The 21,959-nt window shown below is 40.0% G+C and overlaps 2 protein-coding genes across 7 annotated transcripts in view; one reads left to right on the top strand and one right to left on the bottom strand.

Annotated features, from left to right (window-relative positions):
• The window catches only part of PREPL (prolyl endopeptidase like), a 58,843-nt gene extending 55,448 nt beyond the window's left edge, over window positions 1–3,395 (top strand). For 5 of the 6 annotated variants that reach the window (XM_038551174.1, XM_038551175.1, XM_038551173.1 and 2 more), the window contains 2 exons: window positions 318–391; window positions 762–3,395. In XM_038551174.1, the coding sequence (XP_038407102.1) occupies window positions 318–391; window positions 762–851 (164 nt within the window). In that variant the 3' untranslated portion in view covers window positions 852–3,395. The remainder of the gene's footprint in view (window positions 1–317; window positions 392–761) is intronic. The other variant, XR_005365819.1, reaches the window with a different exon arrangement.
• SLC3A1 (solute carrier family 3 member 1) overlaps window positions 1,380–21,959 on the bottom strand; it is a 35,466-nt gene continuing 14,886 nt past the window's right edge. The window contains 6 exon segments of the mRNA NM_001003109.1: window positions 1,380–1,976; window positions 6,410–6,526; window positions 7,373–7,540; window positions 10,186–10,381; window positions 11,933–12,057; window positions 14,485–14,604. Coding sequence (NP_001003109.1) covers window positions 1,536–1,976; window positions 6,410–6,526; window positions 7,373–7,540; window positions 10,186–10,381; window positions 11,933–12,057; window positions 14,485–14,604 — 1,167 coding nt within the window. The 3' untranslated portion in view covers window positions 1,380–1,535.

Raw genomic sequence — 21,959 nt, 5'->3', positions numbered from 1 at the left:
CCTACTACAATAGAAGCTATTTCCAGGTCGCAAAGACTCTGATTCCATAGGGCCAGTTGGCTTCCTCTTGTGACACAACCTTCTCCATGTGGCTCTCCAAATGTCTTCCATCTAGTGTCTTCAGCCACTGGTTCTCCTCCTCCTGCTTTCTCTGTTTCAGAAGTCTGCCTTCTACTGCTTGCCCCCTCCCATCTCTTTCTTGGTGGTGATAGTTTATGCCTTTTTCCTTCATTTATTATTTTAATAGCACATGTGGGAGGAAAGAGGGTGAAAAATGAGTCTCAAAAAACCTAATTGTTTCATGTTAATTCTTTCAGGTTATCAGGCCCCCAATGTTGTTTTAGATATTCAGCCTGGAGGCAATCATGTAATTGAGGATTCCCACAAAAAGGTATGTTATCAAGCCTCTCTCAGTTTCCAGATGCACAAGTAGAAATGTGTTGCAGTTAACATTTCAGTGATTGCATCAGGGTTTATGATAGCTGCTTCATTAACTGTCGGGGGAGTGGGGGGGCGGAGAGGAAGAACAGTGAAGTCAGTCGAGAAAAAGGGTTCCCTCTTAACACTTGTAAATGAGATCTATTAAAGAAAGTAATGGAATCTTAATTTTTGGGAGCACCTTCTGCCTCTGTCCCAAATAATAAAAGTACCTTTGCCATAAGTTGCTGACTTAAGGCTTAGGTGAAGATGGATAGATCAAGAGCTTTAGCACTGGAGTTTTACAACAGAGGCCTTCTAATTTTTTAATGTGTTTCTTTTAGATTACAGCCCAAATTAAATTCTTGTACGAGGAACTTGGACTTGACAGCACCAGTATATTCGAGAATCTTAAGAAATACCTAAAATTCTGAAATGCTGCATTCCATGAGAATTGGAAACACTGAAATATTTCATAGTCTTATTTCCAATTGGGTAAGCAAAAGTGAGATTTTTTTTTTAAGTTAGTAATTTTCTAAAATTTGCTTCTCCATCCAAACTTTGTCTAATGTACATCTCACTTGCTTATGTCATTCTCTTCACTGGTGCATATGCCCCTCAGCCTGGGAAAGTAGTTTTCAAACCATGCTCCTCAGAAGGACATGGAGTTGGGGGTGAAGGAAGGATTGGTGACAGCACAACTCTCCCCACACCCCCATCAGAACAGCTTTGTTTTTTGTCTGTTCTAACATTTTCTTTGAAAAGTTTACAAATCAAGGTCCTGCCTCTTTGCTAGTGAATGTTTTTAAGACACTTCAGCAGTAAGTCATCCTCCAATTTTCTATGCCTGTATTTTACGAAAAAGATAACATTCTTCACATTAGAATTCAGCAGATCTTTCTAATATCTGGAGTCCTGAGGTTCCGATCATCTCTTGTATTAATACTATCTCAACAAAGTTACAAGTTCTGCAAGTGATAATTTTATTATTTTTAAAAAACATTTGGGAACCTTTGCATTCAAGCTGTTTTTACCCAGCAGCATGCTATACATGAAGTTACTGCAAATGCTTGTAATAAAACAGAATGCCAGTGTCTTCATCTCTTTCATAGAGGTGCCTAACACAAGCTGTGCAGTATGTTTAATACACTGGAATAGCATGCCCGATTGGAAACAAAACATCTGTCTTTGAAAGCTGTTTGGTGATGAAGGAGATCGTTCGTGTTGTATTCAAGGATGAGGCCTTCTCCTTTATCCAGTAAAATGGCATTCGTATCAACTGTATTGCGATCGTCAGCAGAATTAGTACTTAACCTTATTCTCATTCTTGCGGGAATGTTGGAAATCATTTCCTGGAGATTTACCAGTGATAATTCTCCAAAATTCAGAACCACAAGAAAGACTCTATCGATGCCATCCAGCTCTCTTGCATATACAACAGAGTGGCTGTCATTCCTCAAATAGCAAAACCAGCCCCTGCTGAGGAGCAGGTCATTGGCATGAAGCAAACTTAATTCTTGATATAACTTCAATGCTGATCTGGACTGAGTCTTTTGGACCTATTTAAAAAAAAAAAATCAACATAAAGGTTTGATTCTAAGAGTTGTTTGGGGTTTTTTTAATATATTTTTGGTATCAAATAGAAACTTCCTTCCCCAAAAAATTTGCCTCAGTTTGTGCTTCTTAAAATGACTACCAAGTTATATGTATTGATAGGTAGATAAGAATAGTTTAACTATTGAGAGGTATTGCAAATTCAGGGAGTCATCGTATGCACAGTGCTCTGCTACATCTTGGCCAGAGATGATGAGGGACCAAATTTGACTCCACTTAGGAATCCCTAACCAAATGTCCATGTCTAAGTTATCTGGTGTTTAACTTGCCTAAATACAGTCCCTTTATGCTACATTGTAACTGATAGAAAAGCAGCCACTGTGGCTGTGGACTCTGAGGGCCTCTCTGTTCTGTTTTGTAGAATAATATGTGGGTTGTTTTAACTTCAGCAGATATGTATTCTTACAATAGCTAATGGTGAACAGGAGGTTGCAAAAAGGGATAAAAAGCAAAATGCTTTCCCTAAAGGGAAAGTTAAAAATTGTACTACTTTAATGTGTGTCCATTAAGGAAGATCAGGCTTTATTTCACAGCTATATAAAAAATATACAATTTAATGTTGTGTTTTCCTTTAACATTTCAGGCATCTTCTCCTGTTATTATGTTAAAATGTCATTTTAATAATGACAAGATAATATTCTATTGGATGGATATACCATACTTAATCATCTCTCTCATTTCAACATTCAACTTTCTAATATTTTCTGTGCATCCCTCATATTTGAGTTATTTAGTACAGAAAGACAATTGCTATGTCAAAGAGTATGGACACTTGATTCATAATGCCAAATTAGTCTTCATCAGAGCTATTGCCAAATCAGTGGTAATGTTCATTTCCTTGGACTCTTGCCAGCCATGTTGACTGCAGTGGTGGTGTTGGCTGTTGTTGCTGTTACTGTTATTTGGGGGCAAGTGCCTAATGTGTGGTCTTCAGTGAACATCTACTGAATGTCTGAAAAAATGTTTATTCTCTATTAACAGGTACAAAGGTATTTATGGTATATGTATATGGTGTATGTATATGACTTGTCAAATTACTATTAACATTTCCTATAGCCTTAGATAATGCATGGAAAAGTATAGTTCAGTGCCACTCACAAAGAAGTGCCCAGTAAGTGTTAACTATTATTTGTGTCTCCTTCCTAAAAGTATGTTGACCTGTCTCTCTGTAATTGTGGATTTGTCACTTTCTCTTGACATTTCTCATAGTACTTGTTTTATAAATTTTGGAGCTATTGTTAGATGCATAGATTCATGACTTGTAGTGGAATGTTCTTTTATCAATTTTTGAGAATTGCATTTGCCTCATAACGCTTTTCATATTGAATTCTATTTTGTCTGCTATTAAATATTTCCACACCTGCTTTTTGTAACTTTATTCTTCTAGTAGGAAATGCATGCACACAGTATAAAATTTATGAGAACAATATATAAAATAAGGTTTTTCCTAATACCACCCCTAGCTTTTCACTTCCTCTCTCAGAAATAGACACTATTATGATTATGTGTGATACATGTTGTGCCTGTGCAAACATGTACGTCTACTTTTTCACTATGGCATGATACCATTATAGATGCTATTTCTTATTTAGTACATGTTAGAGATAGTTTCATAATATCAGTGCATTCTTTTTTAAAGCTGCATACTAGTCCATTTTATAAATTAACCATAACCAAGTCAACTTTCTATTGATAAAATATTTAAATCATTTTCAAGTCATCTTCTTTTTTAAAAAATGATGTGATAGAGATCCTTGAATATTTATCATTTTCCACATAAGCAGGTATTCACAGAATGAAGTTACTGCGTTCAAAAGGTTAGATGCATTTTTGGTTTGATAGCTATAGTCAGGAGGCAAGCTTTATTTTTAAATTTTTATTTTAGCAGGTCTTATGTCAGATTTTGTCTTGGTATCTTAATCTGAGAGTTTTTATCTTCTAGTAGGTGAATTTCACCATTTATATTTGTGATTATCATATGTTCAGATATAATCCTACAGCCCTTTATTTATAATTGTGCTATTTTCATCCTTTTTAACATCGAATTGATTTGATGTAATAATTTTCCTTCTAATGTTCTTTGAAAATTATACACTTAAAATTGCAGTGCCCATTTAAAAATATTTTTTTCTTGACATTTGGAGCAATGCTGTCTAAATGTACTACCTGCGGTGCTGGAAGTGTTCTGTATCTGTGCTGTCCAATGTGGTAGCCACTAGCTACAGTACACTTGAAATGGTGCCAGTGTGTCACAGAAAGTGAATTTTTCAGTCCATTTAATGGCCACTAGGCAGCTCAAATCCAGAGTGAATTACTCTGTTTCCATGCCCTGAAAAGACCATGCTGCCTGCTCTCCTGCCACTTTCCATATTTAGAAGTCAATCACTAAGATTTTTGTTTCAGAATATCTTCTTTACCTTTTTTTTACATTGTATATCAAAAAATATCCTTAAGTTCTGTTGATCCTTTCCTGACAGTGTTTTATATATCATGTCTTTTTTTTTTTTAAAGCCATCTCTACACACAATTTGGGACTCAAAACCCTGAAATTGAGAGTCACATGCTCTAAGCCAGCCAGCACCCTACATCATTGTCTTTTTAGATTCATTTTCTGAGTTCCTGATTATTCCTTCAGAAACTATATATGCAAAAATTGGGGTCCTTTTCCAGATCTATATTCTTGAATACTAATTTGAATGGATACAGGATTATAGGTATAGAATCAGATTTCCATCACACTTTTATTAAAGATTAAAGTTCTAACGTGTTCTAGGATCCTCTTGAGAAGCCAATCCAACTCTCAGTCCTTTCCTCGGGCAAGTTTGGTTTTGGTTTCTACATATTTTTAGGGTATTTTCTTTATTCTTGCCATTCTAGAAAAGAAAATTTCTCTGAGTTTAGTTTCTCTTCTCTTCTAGAAACACCAAAATTTTTCTTGTTTTATTTTGCTTTTTTACAGTGCATTCTGGGAGGAGCCTCTGGATCAGTTTTCCAACACCCTAATTAGAATTTCTATTTCAGTGTTTCACAATGTTCTACATTTCTAAGATATCTAATGTTTGCTATATCCCCTCTACTTTCTACTGTTCTGGTAAGAGTGGAGTGTCTCATCTTAAGTTTTCTCAAATATGGTGTGATTCTTGGTGATCCATTTACTTTTGCATTTTGATACCCCTTGTCTTTAGTTACCTACCTCTAATAATTATGGGAAGCTTAATTTTACTTTCCTTTAGAAGTTACTTAAATTTTTACCTATCTCTAGGGCTTTTGTAGATTTTATTAAATAGCATTGCTTGAGACATTTTGTTACTCATGATCATTTGAAAGGCTTGACTAGTGTTATAGAAAAAATTTTAATTTGCACTTGCACTTTTTCATCTTTCTGATATACATTTTTATGTAGGATTTCTTTTTTTCTTTTCCTTATTCATGAAAGACAGAGAGAGAGGCAGGGGGAGAAGCAGGCTCCCTTCTGTGAGCCTGATGCAGGACTTGATCCCGGGATCACAACCTGACCCAAAGGTAGATGCTCAACCATTAAACCATCTAGGAGTCCCTATTGGATTTCTTATGTATAGGACATAACAAAAATCAAGAGATTTAATCCAAAACACAAATGTTAAAATACATATTTTTGTTTTCAAAGACCTATGAATATATAAAACAAAACTAATACTATATCCCTGAAGCCTCTGGAGTTTGGATCAGGGAGCTGTAGGAACAGGACGGTTTGCATAAAGCCCAAAACAATAACATGGGAAGATTGCACTTACTGTGGTGTGAGCATTGTCAAATCACTACATGTACACCTGAAACTAATATAACATTGTATGTCATCTATATTTTGGGGTAAGGGGAAATTTTTTAAGTCTCGTGGAATGCTAGTAATTTCTCTGGCACATGATTCCACTTGGAGCCATTTCATACTGCTCTGGTCTAAGGAAATATACTTAGCACTTTGCCAAATTGAGCAAACCAGTTTTCTGCAAACCAGCTGGATTTGGCAAACTTGATCACCCAAGAACAATAAATAGTATGGGCAAAAGCCAAAGGATGTACTTTTCCAGAACAGCTACTTTTATGAATTCACTGACTTTTATGAATGTCTTGGTTTCTCCAGGTAAATAGCCTTGATGGGTCTCCTTTCCTTCCTTTTGTGGGCAGGAAAGGAAAACAAATAGCTAGTCTTGCCAGTGAATAATATATTCTATACTATATTTCACATGGTGTACTTATGTACCAGTTTGTAATGATTTAAAAACTGTAAGAGAAGTCTATGTGATTGATTTAGGGAGAGCATCAGTTAAAATTTTAGTTACCCTCAGGCACAGAAACTCATTTCCTGTTTCTGGAATCAGATTAACATTTTGATACTTACATCAACATTCACAGTATGGTAATCTGAACTGGTGGGTAACCAGGTGTGATTGGCTTCAGAAAAACCAGCATTTGAGCTATTGTCCCACTGCATTGGTGACTTTGAGAGAAGAGTATTCTGTGTCAAAAGACCATAAAGAGAAAACATTGGTCTAGTTAGTAAAAGAAAAATCATTTGTCCATAATTTACTTCATAATTAATTCCTTAACTTAAGCCAGCTTCACACTTTTTTTGGAAAATAGTGACATCTTGAGTTTCAATAAACTATAGTAACTAGACTTTGATACATGCTTGGAGTCTGCTTTTTTTCCCTAAAAATGAGTAATGTATGATTTCAAAATGTACTGTTACCAATTCATTCTGTGGTACAGTGATGCAGCCATGTATAAGTAAGAGGACAATTCTGTCCTCTTTTATCCAGCCTAGTTATTGCTCATGAGTGCACATACACAAATTTAGGAAATACACACCAAATAAATATTAGGGAAATTGGATCTCCTAACATAGAAAACTAACCATACAAATTATTTCAGGTTCACCCAACAACACAATTTTGAGATTCATAAAACAAAAACAAAATAAAAACCACTGAAGTCTGAGGCTGTGCATTTACAATTTGTTAACGTGAAAGGACGAATTTTTTTTTAAAGGATGAAATTCTGTGTTCAAAGAAATCTAGCAGTACAGACAAGCAGTATAATTAATGATCCTAACTCCATATTTCAGGTGGAGGGCAATAAGTAATATTCCAAACTCAAAACATGGGATCTCAAAGTCTAATGTGCCTACGAATCAGATGGAAAACAACATAGATTCCTGGGCTCTAACAATTCAGTTGTATGTCTTAGGAAACAGCATTTTTAAGCCCCCAACCAAGACAGTTGACTAATAATAAGAAAGGAAAGCAGAGAGTAATCATTTTCAGCCATAGAATAGGAATAGTAAATTCTTATGTTAACTTACAACATCATAGCTTTCATTGAAATTTGTGACTAAAATATTTCTCATTCCTATTTCTTCCCCATAGTAAGTTATGGGAGTTCCAGGGAGTGTGAAAACAAGCATGTTCATGATGTTGACATATTCTTCCCCAAAACGAGAAGTTAGCCGGGCATTGTCTGGTCCACCGATCTGAAAGGCAGATATTTTAAGAACACAGCTCAATATACAGTTTTCTGGAAGATTTACCCTATTCCACAAAAAGTTCATCTGTGGGTACCTTGGTATCAGCAAGCCTGGATTTAGTCCCAACCCTGCTACTTACTGTGTAATTGATCAATTTACTGTCTTGGCATTAGGATTAACAAAATGGTGGTAACAAGTTTCTTCATTGAGATTGCAAATACAAAATGTATGATGGTGTATATTAATATTTTCTCACATTTGGATAAAAGAATATGGACAAGAAAGAAAACAAAAATGTTTCTCCTGTAGCACAACAAGTAGGGAACAGGTGGAAGGAACAGAGGCAGCAGAGATTTCTAAGTGGGTGGGGGGTGACTTCTGAACTATTTAAAAATTTACACCAAATTTTATAGGGAAATGTACATAGCCCAAGAGTAAATTTTCTAAAGTGTTTTCTATTTTTAAATTTGGCTATTTCTAGTTAAATGCTCTAATTACATAATATTACATGTTATCTAGTCCTTACAACATCATAGCTTTTGTTAAACTATACCATATATACCACAACTCAATTTCATATGCATATGTTGAGCATGGCATTTTACTATTTATAAAGTACTTATAGGGCACCTGGCCGGCTCGTCAGAAGAGCTTGCAACTCTTAGTCTTGGTGTCATGAGTTTGAGCTGCACATGGATGTAGAGATTACTTAAATAAACTTTATAAAAAAAAAATAATTTCACACCTACATTACATCTTATTGTACTGCTCCATTGTCAGGTATTGTCTCCATTTTACTAAAGATGAAACAAGCTCTCTGAGAAACCACATCACTTATTCAAGGCAGGGTATGGTGTAAAACCAGCCTTTGAGAATAAGAACTTAGTTGGATCATTATAAACTATTATTCTATTTTTATGGCCAGAAAAGTCAAATTTTGCCTCTGTTTATTTTCATTATCTTGAGAGCCTTTGATAAGAAACTATGGCTTCTCAAGCTTTGTGGACTTAGAGCACTTTCTTTCTCAGAACTGAAATTAATATTTCCACAGATAGTTCACAGCAATGGACAGAAATCCCAGTCACCTATGATATTGGAGACTCAATATATGAAAAAACAAGTGCTAAAACTCCATTATTAAATTTTGTAATATAGGGGGCACTTGTGGAATGGTAGGGGAAGGACCTCTAAAATCTCTACCATAAAAGCAAGGAGAATGCTGGCAAAAACTAAAAATCCACTGTTTCAGAACTCTGGAAACTAGCTAAAGGCTTTCAACCATCCAAGAAGCATTTACTCAAGAAAAATGACAGGCTTTATGTCCTTTTAACTGGCCTTGAACTCCTGCCCCTGAGACCCATGATAGCCTTCCAAACAATCTTGGAACTACCATAGCTGGAGGGGCAGAATAAGTTTAGAGTTCACCAAAACTCAATTTAGAGAACTGTCACTATTTGGCCTAAGCATTCACTTTTAGTTGGCTTTTTTTTTTTTTTTTTTTAATCTGAGAAATGCCCTGTCCCCAAAGGTATTTGCCAGAAACAATCAACAACAATTGTTTAACATCCCACCTGCCTGCGGTGGTGTTACCCGTTGGAGGTTCTATGGAGACTGACCAGACTTTAAAAGCTGGCGGAAGAGGTAACCATACTGGCTTTTGAAAGTCTAACAGATTCTTGGAATCCAGAACACATGCAGATGCCTTGAGAAGGCTCTCATCTCTCACCTCTGGCTAACCTTGAAACTCCGTGCAAGCAGAAAGTGAAGACTAAAATCTACAAACTGTCTTCCAGAGTGGTGAAAGCATGCCCCAACACACACACACACACACAGCCCCTTCAGCAAAGGCTGGGAGACTGACTGGTTCAAGGCAGTTCAGGAAGCTCTTCCAATTGTTAGCTGGCAATGATCTCCCCGAGCAGCCACACCCAACAGAACACATTTTACAAAATTAATTCAAGAACATCACTGAAGAAACAGCAACAATAAACACTGAGGAGGAAGAGAGAAGGGGATTTCCTACATTAATACATTAATTTTGGGTTTTGTGGCTGCAGCATAATATTGATGGCTATTATTAACTGTAGGTCTAGTAAGCTTTACATTTAAATACATTATTTAAAATATCCAATTCTCAACACAAAAAGGAATACAAGATATGCAAAGGAACAGGAAAATATAGCCCATACATAGAAAAAGCAGTCAGTAGAAAATGCAGCTGAGGAAATTCAAACATTGGACTAGTGGACATTAAAATCAACTACTATACATATGTTCAAAAAACTAAAACAGAATTTAAAGTGTGAAGACAATAAAAAGAATACAAACAATAACCAGAAAGAAATTTTCAGAGTTAAAAAGTATGATCACTGAAAGAAAAATTTCACTAGATGGACTGGACAGACCTGAACTGGCAGAGAAATCAGCAAATTTGAAGACTGAGGAGTCAAAATTACCTAGTCTAAGAACCAGAAGGAAAAGAATGAAGAAAAAATATGAAAAACCTGGAACAGACAGGCCTGGCTCACTAAATAATCACTGATGAAGGGAAAGGTTAAGGTCACTTAACAAGATATACCCCTCGTTTTAGGGGTAACTATTTAACCAGCATACCAGCAGCAGATATGCTGCCCCAGGCAATGAGGACTTACCATCCAGTTAGGCCATTTTCCTTCTGGCATGTTTTCCATCCAGGATGTGATAACCTCAAACACACTGTTCCCAGAAGGAGTATTTAGCTTACTGAGATAATCGTTGAAGGGAAAGTCTGCTTCTTGAATAAAAGGCAATCCATAGTACATCATGGTCCTGTCAATGCTCTCTCCATAGGCTTCAGTCCCCATGAACCTGGAAGAATTGGCAGGGTGCAGTGTCCTCAGGGCCGGTCAGAAGACTGGGAAGCATTCTGCAGCTCCTTCAATCTGCCTATTAACCATATTTGGCTGGGCTCACTAGGAAGCATAATTGAGCCAGATGGCCAAGTCATAGCATGCTGGGTGACCTGGACAGTTTCTCATTTCTCATGGACAATAAACCCAAGAACTAGCCTAATACTAGGCTGTGTCTAAGAGTTAAACACATTTGGGGATCCCTGGGTGGCACAGCGGTTTAGCGCCTGCCTTTGGCCCAGGGCGCGATCCTGGAGACCCGGGATCGAATCCCACGTCGGGCTCCCAGTGCATGGAGCCTGCTTCTCCCTCTGCCTGTGTCTCTGCCTCTCTCTCTCTCTCTCTCTCTCTCTCTGTGTGACTATCATAAATAAAAAAAAAAAAAAAAAGTTAAACACATTTGATTTCAGTCAATATTGTTCTCTTCCTCCTAAATCTGATTAAAACTCAGTAACTTCCATGAAGCCTATCAATTCTGATCACTGGTTAGAATCTACAGTGTATGTCTGCATATCACGAAAGGGGGTTTTCCCCAGAAACCTCTTGTATAGGAATCCTTGTAAAGTCTCACAATAATAATTGGGTGCACTCTTGGTTCTTAAAAACCAAAACTCTGGGGGCACCTGGCTGGCTCAGTTGGTAGAGCACGCGACTCTTTATCTCATGTTGGGAGTAGAGCTTCCTTAGAAGCAGACACTATTTAGGGAATGACACATTAGCCTGAAAAGACCCATGTCAATGCTAGCTTTACCTGTTTGAGGTAAGTGCACAGGTATTTCACTCCCATCCCTGCCATTACTCCCTGCATGACCATTGCCTTTATGCTCAAATTCTGTTTTCTCAACTATAGAATGGGGATGGCAATCAGAGAGGACCTACTTTAAGGAGGAGAAATTTAATTCTTTCTGTTGATACTATTGGGTGATCTGTATACACATAGAGGCTTAGTGAATGTTTATTACATGTCAGTCCCTGTTGTAAGTGCTTCATGATCTCATGCAGTCTCATAAAACCCTGACAGGTATTACTATCTATCACCTTTTAATTAGAAAATGGGACGTGAGTCAGTGAACCAACCCAAGGTCTCAGCTGTTATACACAACTCTTATCTTAGGTCCATCTGATCACAAAGCATTGTGCTCTACTAGCAGTTTAGCTGAAACATTTGGATTCATACTGTATACTGGACACCAGCAGACCAAATTGTAATGATAACAATAGAATACTTAAAGGCTAACATTTAGATTATATTTTATCTTTTAAGTGATTTTCACAAAAATTCCTATGAAGCAAATACTGATGCACATTATTTTACAAATAAGGAAACAAAATCAGCAAAGTTAAGCAACATGAAGGAATATACTACGCCTTGGCATAACCGAATTATAATACATTGTAGTCATGGAGGTTTGTTAAATAGTTTGAATCTCTTGAGAATAACTGGCTGTGAAGGATAAACTACAGGTCACACCCTTCGCCTGTGAAGAACAGAATTGTGTCCTGTAGTTACCTGTATCTCCCAGGCTCCCTGCTGTACTGGTCCATTGTCTGGCGGAAACTCCGGACAATGTCATGCATTCCAACTTGCGTGGTGGTGAAGTCATGGTATAGCTCCCAGTAGTGTGTGACCGTGTCCTTTGGAAACAGAAAAGCACGATTGCCATCATTTCACATGACAAATCCCCATAGCTGCCCTTACACAAATACAGACGTTCTCTTCAAAGGGCTCAAGCCAACGCATACATGCTGAAAGATGATAGTAGGACTTTCAATGCTCACGGGGTTTTGTGGCTGCAGCATAATATTGATGGCTATTATTAACTGTAGGTCTAGTAAGCTTTACTGAATAACAATTACAAGTGTATTTAACAGAATCCTCCTCCCAAACATTTAATTTCTCCCAAATGCTGAACTTAAAGGCAAAGAAAACATACAGTTCATTATTACACCTATACTTGGTCAGCTCACAAAACCGCAATCCAAAGTATAATGGTAAGAAAAAGGCTAGAAGTGGTATTTAAAAAAAAAAAAAAAAAAACCTTTGCCAGGGTTTCAGTAATTTTTCCTGTTATTCATTCTTTGCCTTCCTCGGGTTACAATAATCTAGAATCCAAAGTAAAAGATTGTATCTAACACAAGCCAAGGTGGTTGGGACATGGACAGACTACACAGTATAAACCTGCATTGCCATCCATTCAATGGACCCCTTTTTGAAAATAAGTGAACTTACTTGTTAGATCAAGTGAAGTTTTTTGGAATCATGGGTCCCTTCTTTTTTTTTTTTTTTTTTTTTTTAGTTTTTATTTATTTATTTATGATAGTCACAGAGAGAGAGAGAGAGAGAGGCAGAGACACAGGCAGAGGGAAAAGCAGGCTCCATGCACCAGGAGCCTGACGTGGGATTCGATCCTGGGTCTCCAGGATCGCGCCCTGGGCCAAAGGCAGGCGCAAAACCACTGCGCCACCCAGGGATCCCCATGGGTCCCTTCTGAAGTAACTTTTTAAGTTTTTCTTGGCAAACACACAAAACCTATTCTGATCATTTGTCATAACTGGAAACATACGCCTGTTTTACAGTATCTCATAATTATCAAGATTACTTTGAGATTTCTTCTCCAAGGATAAGTGCTCTCTGGGATTGAATAATGCATCACACACACCTTCATTTTTCCTATTGGAAATCATCTGCTTTCCCTACCCCACCAAAAACTGGCCTTTGGTTCATGACATGCTCTCATAATTAGTCCATGCATTGCCAACTTTAATTTATTTGGTTTAATGAGATCAGTAAGTAACCATAAATCTGTTACTCAGGACAAAAGCTAGACACTTGATAATTAACTATCAATTTCATTTTTCTTTATTAAAAGGGCATCATGCTATATATGTTTTAGGGTTTTTTCACTAAACATTACACTGCTAAGATTCACCCATATTGTGTGTCACTGTAATTCGTCTATTTTGACTGATGTATATAATATTTCCATTGAATAAATCTACAAATCCATTATTTTGAAACCCATTTTAGGACTCCTGTCTATTTAGCCATTGAACGTACAGTGTCTGTAGAGTGGTGGTCAACCAGAAGAGCAGAGTGGTGTCCTGATTACTGTTTCTCATGTGTGACATGGGGGGAAAGGTGAGAACCGCTGGTGTAGCTACCAGACTCTGTAGCAAGGGAGGCTTGGTTTATAATTCTGTTTATCACCTCTGTCACCCCTGAAAAGTTGACTTCTCTAAGATTTGCTAAATGGGGATCATGAAATGTCTCATGAGCTGTTACAAAAGTTAAATGGACTATCCTAAGTAAACACATAACATAGAGGAGACACTCAGCAAGTGTTTGTTCCCTTTGGTGTGTCCTTTAATGACAACAAAAGCACCTGGGGAATTTACAGGCCTCCTCCTCACTTGAACTTGAGTGAGATGACAAAATCACAGTGAGTGGTTACAGCTCTTGGTGGAGTCCAGTGTCCATGCCCTCAGAACCCTTGTCACCAAAATACTTCTTAAGGATGCTCTACACCAAAGGGAACCAATGGAAACATCTAAGAATATGGATTTGAAACTCCTTCTTCCTGAAGAAAATGATTCAAAGCACTTCCTGTAGGGGTACCTACAGGGCTGGGCTCAGTGGAGCATGTGACTCTTGGGATTATGAATCTGAGCCCCATATGTTGGGTGTGGAGTTTACTTTAAAAAAAAAAAAAAAAAGGGGGGACGCCTGGGTGTCTCAGTGGTTGAGCGTCTGCCTTTGGCTCATGGTGTGATCCCGGGATCCGGGATCGAGTCCCACATGGGGGTCCCTGCATGGAGCCTGTTTCTCCCTCTGCCTGGGTCTCTGCCTCCGTGTGTGTGTGTGTGTGTGTGTGTGTGTGTGTGTGTGTTTGTGTGTGTCATGAATAAATAAAGTCTTAAAAAAAAAACTATGCCTTAAATTCAAATGCATATATTAATAAATTTAACTACATTCTCATCTCTGGTCATTGGTGTCTCGTGCTAAAAAAGAAAACATGGATGGCATTTTCAGAAAGGGGGAAAAATAATGTTTAAAAACTTTACCGGTATTTGAGCCTTGTTCACTTGAGCTTCATCTCTCAGATGTTCTGCTTCTAGAAGAAATTTAACAGCATCGAAACTAAAACCATCAACACCCTTTGTGAGCCAGAACTGTATAATTTCCTAAACATGAAGAAGCAAAATGCTTTGGTTACATTAACATTATAATCACTTCCCATTATGAAACAGCCATTTCCACATACAAAACCAGCACAGCACTCATATGGTGTATTTTTATCTGGTAGGCGTAGCAGTGTTTTAATATAATGAACTCTCAGCTGCATCTATGGACTCCCACACTTCCCTCAGATTTGAATTCAGAATGTTCCATTTGTAATGGTTATGAGTGCATTTGCAAAGCTTAAAGAATCACTCAAAAGGAATGAAACCACGCTGAAAGGACTCGGGAGAAACTGGGAACATATCTTCTCCCATGCCCTGTTCCTTAAAAGTCACTCCAAACAGAGAAATAATCAGCCAAGCATCAGGTCATGAGGGGTTCTTCCACCAGACTGGGAAATTCCAGAAGGAAAAACTGCAGCTTTCGTTTGTTTCCCTTGCCTCTGACACAGCACCAGGTCCTTAGTGAAGAACACAGTATCAAGCCCAAAGAAGTCCAACATGCTGGGATACTGTTGGGACACTACAAGTACATGTCCCCTGGCATCCGGGCATCTATAGTTGGGGGCCCATGAGACAGGAGAGAGTTACCTCCTGTGCAAGGTGGGTGTAGCTCAACAACATGAAAGGAGATTCCCTTTCAGGATGTTGGAGCTCCCAGAAGAATGGATTTAATAGATTTAATGTGGACACACGTGGAGAAAGGAGAGATACCAGTTCTACTTTGACCAGTGACAGTTTATCAGGGAGTGAGATTACAAAGAACATTCTGGACTATTTGTAGGACAAGATGGCCAAGCACACAGGCAGAGACTGACTTGGTCTCTGTTGGGGCAGGTGGGAGGACCAAATGCCCTTGGAGAGCAGAGGGCCTAGATCTCAGCTCCCCACCCCTCCTAGCTGGCCCTATGCTAGCACCAATCACAGGCTACCCTTCTGCAAAGGGACAGTGACTCTCCCCACTTCCCTCAGCTCATCCTTTGCCAAATAGGTTTTATAGGAAAGTACTTACCAGATTAGAACAAACTGTCCATAATTCAAAGTACTAGAGTTAAGTAACTAATTGATGGAGGGGAACAGAGTCACAGCTCCCAAATGAAGACTATCCCCCAAAATCACACATTTCCTTTGACGTGTTTCTTGTATCTACATGCGTATGTGGGGTCTCTGGAGTGCTGCAATTCAAGGATTTCCACAGTTTCTACGTACCACAGGCAAGGGTTAACACTGCTGAGGTCAAATCCCTTTAAGGTGACATTTTTGAATAACAAAGCTTGAAAAGCATTTTCAAATCTAAGAGCAGGCTCCTTACCAGTCTTAGCGTGGATGCAATTGAACCAAATGATGTTAAGCAGGCCCTACCCCACAAAACCCACAAATGTGTTCTTACTAGCATCTTACTCTTACCAAATACACTCATTCAATAAGTATTTGGGCCAGGCCCTTAGCTAAGCCCTATCATCATGAGCAAACTACAACAGATGTGGCCCTCAGTCTCCTGAATTTACTTAGAATCCCCAACTAGACATCACATAGTAATGCAAAATTTAAATCACAGCCAGATAGAGCTTTAAAGGAGAGGAACTTGGTAGTACAAAAAGGTGAAATAGCAGGATCTGCCCTAGATGGCAGGAAGTAAGGACAACTGGTTAGCTGTTGAAAGCAAAGTCAACAGAGATATTAAGGCACCCCATTTGCAGAATAGTCTCAGGGGCTCGAGGGGTCAATTCAGCATGAAGCTAATAAAGCTTTAAGCTTCAGAACCCCTCACTTAGGCAGGCCCCTTCCTACCTCCCTTCTTCCCCTGTTCTAAATAAACACTCTACCTAATTTTATGCTATTTTAAGAAGGCCTCAAATTTTCACCAGCTTCAGACCCCACTCTACCCGGGTCCACCCCCAGGTGGCGCTGAACTTGAGGGAACACAGGAGGTAGAGGCGGGAGGTGGCAGGTGCAGGAAGGACGGACAAATAGCTGTAATCCATCCAAGCCACTTCTGACAAAAATGTGGGAAAACGTTAAATGCCATGCCGTTGTAACCATTAAGCTTTGGAGCACTGATTTCCTAGGGGAAAAAAAATCTGTTTCTTCATGGGTCCTTCTTCCCTCTGGGGAATAGGTAGCCTTGCCAACTGTTGACCCAGCCATACAAAATGAGAAATGTGTACCCCAGCAAAAGCGTTCTGGTCCTGGCAGGGGTTCTCACTTTAGTCCAAGAAGAGATACTACCATTGTTTAAAGAGACAAAACAGTAAAACCTGGGTATTTTGGGGAGTCATTGTAAATGACATAATCCAAAATTTGCTCTTGAAAAATATTTGCTTTGTGCTATTTATTCTCCCAACTAGGTGAGAAGAGGGAGCTCCAGATCTTAATCGTTAACTCTCTCCTTACTCCAGTTAAGCCCTCCCAGGGTGCCGGGTACAGAAATGGGCACAGAGCCTAGTTCTGCTGGGTCTGGGTGACCCACCAAGGCGCCATGGGACTCTTGGGACAGTACACTGTGTCCCCGATTCCTGTACAACTCCCATGACATCACAGAGTCCTGGTTTTTCTACCAGGCACCTTTTCATCCTTTTTTCCTTAAACAGCTCACTGCTCTGAGTAAAAAAGTAATCAATTCAACATTACTAATGTCCAAATTCACAAAACCTTGAGGCAGACCTCCTCTTCTGCAATGACTGAAATTATTGGGCCCATTTATCTAAAAAACTTAGTTTGGGAAATAGAAAAGCTCTGCTCTTACGTGTGGTGATCTGTAAGACATCGTCTTGAAAGTGACATAAACCCCAGGTCGGCTATCTGAAGAAGAAATGAGAAAGTATAGGATATTTGAAAAGTACAGAGAGAAAACTATATACTCTGTTTATAAACAAAGGAAAGACCCTACTGCTGTCCAGGAATCCTGGTAAAATTGTTGGCTAACTCCTCCAGGAGCAGGGCGTGGAGGAAGGATCGTGAGCTCCGGATTCTAACCCACCCAGGAACCTTCCCATCTCCCCACTGTCCAACCAGCTGTGTGCATTGGGGCATCTGCATGACCTCACTAACCCACCTTGCAGTCTCTGTGAGGACTAACTAAGGTATTGCTTCTAGAGTCAGTTCACACTTGGGTCTTTATATGATCTGATCTCTCTGCAATGTTTGACACTGCTGACTGAAATCTTCCAGAAAAATTCATATACCTTAGCTCCAAGATACCTGCTCCTCGTTTGCCACTTTTCTCTGTCTACTCTGCAGTCTTTTTTTTTTTTTTTAAGATTTATTTATTTATTTGAGAGAGAGCACGAGTGAGATGGGCAGAGGGAGAGGGAGAGAGAGTCTCAAGCAGAGCATGGAGACTGACATGGGGCTCGATCCTAGGACCCTGAGGTCATGACCTGAGCTGAAACCAAGAGCTGGCCACTCAACCAACTGGGCCACCCAGGTGCCGCTAGTCTGCAGTCCTTTAAATATTAGCACTCTTTGGGGTTCTTACCTACTGTTCATTTCATTTCACAGCAGTATTTACTCATTTATCTACCCCTTTATTATTTAACAAGTATTCAAAAAACAAGAAACACCCTGACCTAAATGCCTTACAGAGACACCTGGGTGGCTCAGTCAGTTCAGCTCAGGTCATGATGTCAGGGTCCTGGGACGGAACCCCACGTTGGGCTCCCCGCTCAGCAAGGAGTCTGCTTCTCCCTCTCCCTCTGTCCTTCCCCCTACTCTCTCTCTCTCAACTAAATAAATAAAATCTCAATTAAAAAAAAAAAAAAACTTTTCCCCATCAACCCTACAACATATGGGCCATTACCCTCCCTATTTTACCAATGAGGGATCCCAGGCACAGGGGGATAAAGTACGTTGATCAAGGTCATAGAGTTAGTAAGTAGAGGCAGCAGAACTGGTACCCTCTGGCACCCTTACTCATTTGCTCTGCTTTCTCCTCCAGGTCTGTCCCACTCAACCCCCTTCTCCAAAGTTACTGACTTCCAAAATGCAACCAGAAATGCAGCTGGAAGATCTTCTAACTCTGGGCCCTTTAATTTCCACGTAGCAACAATCGGCTGGAGCTCAGCTGCAATTGACCCCCTTCCTCATCCTGGCCGGCCCAGGGCTCTCACTGCAATTACCTGCCTGACCTGTGTAGGCCTTGTCCACATATCAGCAAATCCCAGAGAATTTTATCTCTAGGCCAGACACGTCCCTGAACTCCTTGTCCTCATATCCAACTCTCAATTGAACAATTGATGTCTCACAGAGAGCTCAAACTCTTCAAAACTAAGACATCCCCCCTCCTCTCCTTTCTCTCTCATCACAGGAAATGACACCAGTGCCAGTCAAATCTGAAACCTGAGAGTCACACTAGATTCCTCGCTAAGTAACCTGATGATTTCCCTGCAACCCTGAACCACCTTATTGCACTGAACCCTGATATTTTTTTCCTGATGGCTGAACCACCCTCTGCCCTGGCCCCTCTGCCTCTGAAAATACCCCACTCAAATCCCCTCTCCAAAGTTATTGATTTCCAAAATGCAAAGAGCAAATGATTTCCCTAGGATCTTGTAAAGCCAAATCTTCAGCACAGCCCTGCTTCATCCCCCCCTAGTCTCATCTAGCAAGCTCCCTCTCCATATACCATGTCCCAGCCATATTGGATGACTCCAAGCACCTCCAATGTGCCATGATCCATGCCTTCCCAATGCTTGACCCAGGCCTCTCCACTTGGCTCAGTCCTTCTCATCCGTTAGATATCACTACATCCTCTGAAAGCTTTCTCCGGTCTGTTTCACTCATGTCCAGATTAGGTGCCTGCCCTGTGTACTCCTACCTCCTGCCATCACAACCACTCAATACACTTACGTAACGGTCTGTTTCATGGTCTACCTCCCACTTAGGGATATAGCCCCAAGATGGCTACAGCATGTGTCTAGCTTACCAACCATCATACCCCTGGCATGTGGTCAATACATAATACACACTGCCAAATGAGTCAAGGATTTATACTAAAGTGCCTGGCATGTATGAGGTACAATAAATGGCACAGTTATTATCAAGCACAGAGTCGGGTTATTAAGCAGGTTGTGAGGACATTTTATTTTGAATTGAGCTGCCAACACCATGCTGCTCAGTAGGAACAGAGCTGACATTTAGAGTCTAGATTTCATCTTAAGCCAGGGGGATGGAGGTGGGACATCTGGGTTCCCCGTCCCCAGGTGCCATGAACAGCGCAGGATCCCACAGTCCAGGGCTCAACATTTTCCCATGGTGAGGTCAGTGTCACACCAACACAGTTCAGGCAGAGGGCTGGGCTGTCTGCAGTCCTTTCCCTGCTCTGCCGCTAACCTGATGGTTCACTTCACCTCTCTGGACTTCAGTTCCCTCATTTGTCAAATAAAGAATTTGAGGGCAAGTGAAAACCAAAGTGATTACAAAATACATACAGTAAGTCTCCATGTCCTCCAAGGCGGCTTCTAGACTTCTCTAGGTAAACACACTCAAGACCTGAGAGGTTCAGGGGAGAGCCAAGTCCCCTGAAGGCCAGTCCAAGGGGGAGTACAGAGAGGAGAGAAGAAGGTGCTCTGTGCTGTGTGTCCCCTACATGCCAGCCTCCCACTGTGCAGATAATCTGGAATCTGATGGGAGCCAAGAGCGAGAAGTCTCCATGAGTGCAAGCTGGTATGCAAGCAGGGGTCATTCCAAATGCCTCCCCACCACAAACTCTCTAGGTTGCAAATTATTAACCTGCTTAGCTCTACTGCAGAGATAAGAGCTACTGGGGGGTAGAAGGGTGTTTGGAAAGTCTCCTTCATGCAAAAAGCCTTTCGGGAGCAAAGAGCCTTCTCTTACAGCTTCTTAGCCTTTCTTATTTACTTCTAATAGCAAATCTATACCAGCCTTGCAAAAATGTCCAACCTTCGACTAAAGGCAGTAATGATTCATCCCAAAAGGAATCTCATCCTATTGAGACTAGTAAGTAACACACACTCCACTACCTGGATGCCTGCAAGGGAACAGCTGGATTAGTCAAAAAATAATTAATGTATTGGCTGGCAGATATTGGGACAATTTATTACACTTCTTGAACATCTCCAGATAATCCATCACTGTCGCCACAAGGAGCCTGGTGAAGTCCACGGCTGATAAACCAACTGGATTATGCTCACATTTATGAATTTCCAACTGAATACCCTTGAAAAGACTGTGTAGGCAAAGTGAAGCACAGAGACAGCACCAGCTTTGCCTCAAGTCAGAAGTGGAGTTGTGGGTAAGAGAGTGGACTCTGGGTTTGAATCCTGCTTTGTCACTCCCCAGGTGGGTGACTTCACCTCCTTAAGCCTCAGCTTCCTTCTCTGTAAAATGGTCCTGCAATCTCCTAAATTAGACTTGGTGTGAGCATTAAATGAGATGACCCGGGTAAAGCACTCGGCACAAAGTAAATCAAGAAGTGTGTGAGGGCAGGTCAGGGGGAAGGTGCAGGTAGAGGTGTGTAAATGATCTTTGGTGATGGAGAAAAGAGCCCACCTCCACCAAAGAAGTTTAAAACTAACCCCTAGTTAGTAGCTGTGTCTATCACCCTTCAATACCCCCATCTTCCCAACCCCAATGAGATAAGGCTGCCCTGATTCTAGAACAGATCCCAAAGCAATTCATTTAAATTCTGGGAAACATCAAACATGTATAGTAAAAACAGCCTTAAAACTAAGGAGGCTACAGAAATATATTTAACAAAAGGAATGCAAGACTTGTACACTGAAAATTACAAAACAACGTTGAAAGAAATAAAAGACCTAAACAAGTGGAAAGACACCCTGTGTTCCTGGAGCAGAAGACTTATTATCATTAAAGTGGCAATACTCCTCTCCAAACTGATGCCCAGATTCAATGCAATCTCTACTCAAATCTCAGGGGATCCCTAGGTGGCTCAGTGGTTTAGCTCTGCCTTTGGCCCAGGGCGTGATCCTGGAGTCCTGGGATCAAGTCCCACATCAGGCTCCCTGCATGGAGCCTGCTTCTCCCTCTGCCTGTGTCTCTGCCTCTCTCTGTGTGTCTCTCATGAATAAATAAAATCTTTAAAAAAAAAAAAATCTCAGCAGCAGGCTTCTTTGCAGAACTTGACAAGCTGGTCCTAAATTCTTATGGAATGTGTACTATCCAGTAACTCCACTACTGGATATTTACCCAAAGAAAACAAAAGCACTATCAAAAAGACACATGCACTCCTATGTTTACTGTAACATTATCTACAATAGCCAAGATAAGAAAGCAGCCCAAGTGCCCATCGAGAGATAAATTGATAAAGATGTGGTGTACACACAATGGACTATAACTCAACCATAAAAAAATTATGTGATCTTCTTTAAAAAAAAAAA

This window comes from Canis lupus, chromosome 10, assembly GCF_011100685.1.
Source record: "Canis lupus familiaris isolate Mischka breed German Shepherd chromosome 10, alternate assembly UU_Cfam_GSD_1.0, whole genome shotgun sequence".
Lineage (NCBI taxonomy): Eukaryota > Metazoa > Chordata > Mammalia > Carnivora > Canidae > Canis > Canis lupus.
This window is presented reverse-complemented; position numbering and strand designations above follow the sequence as displayed.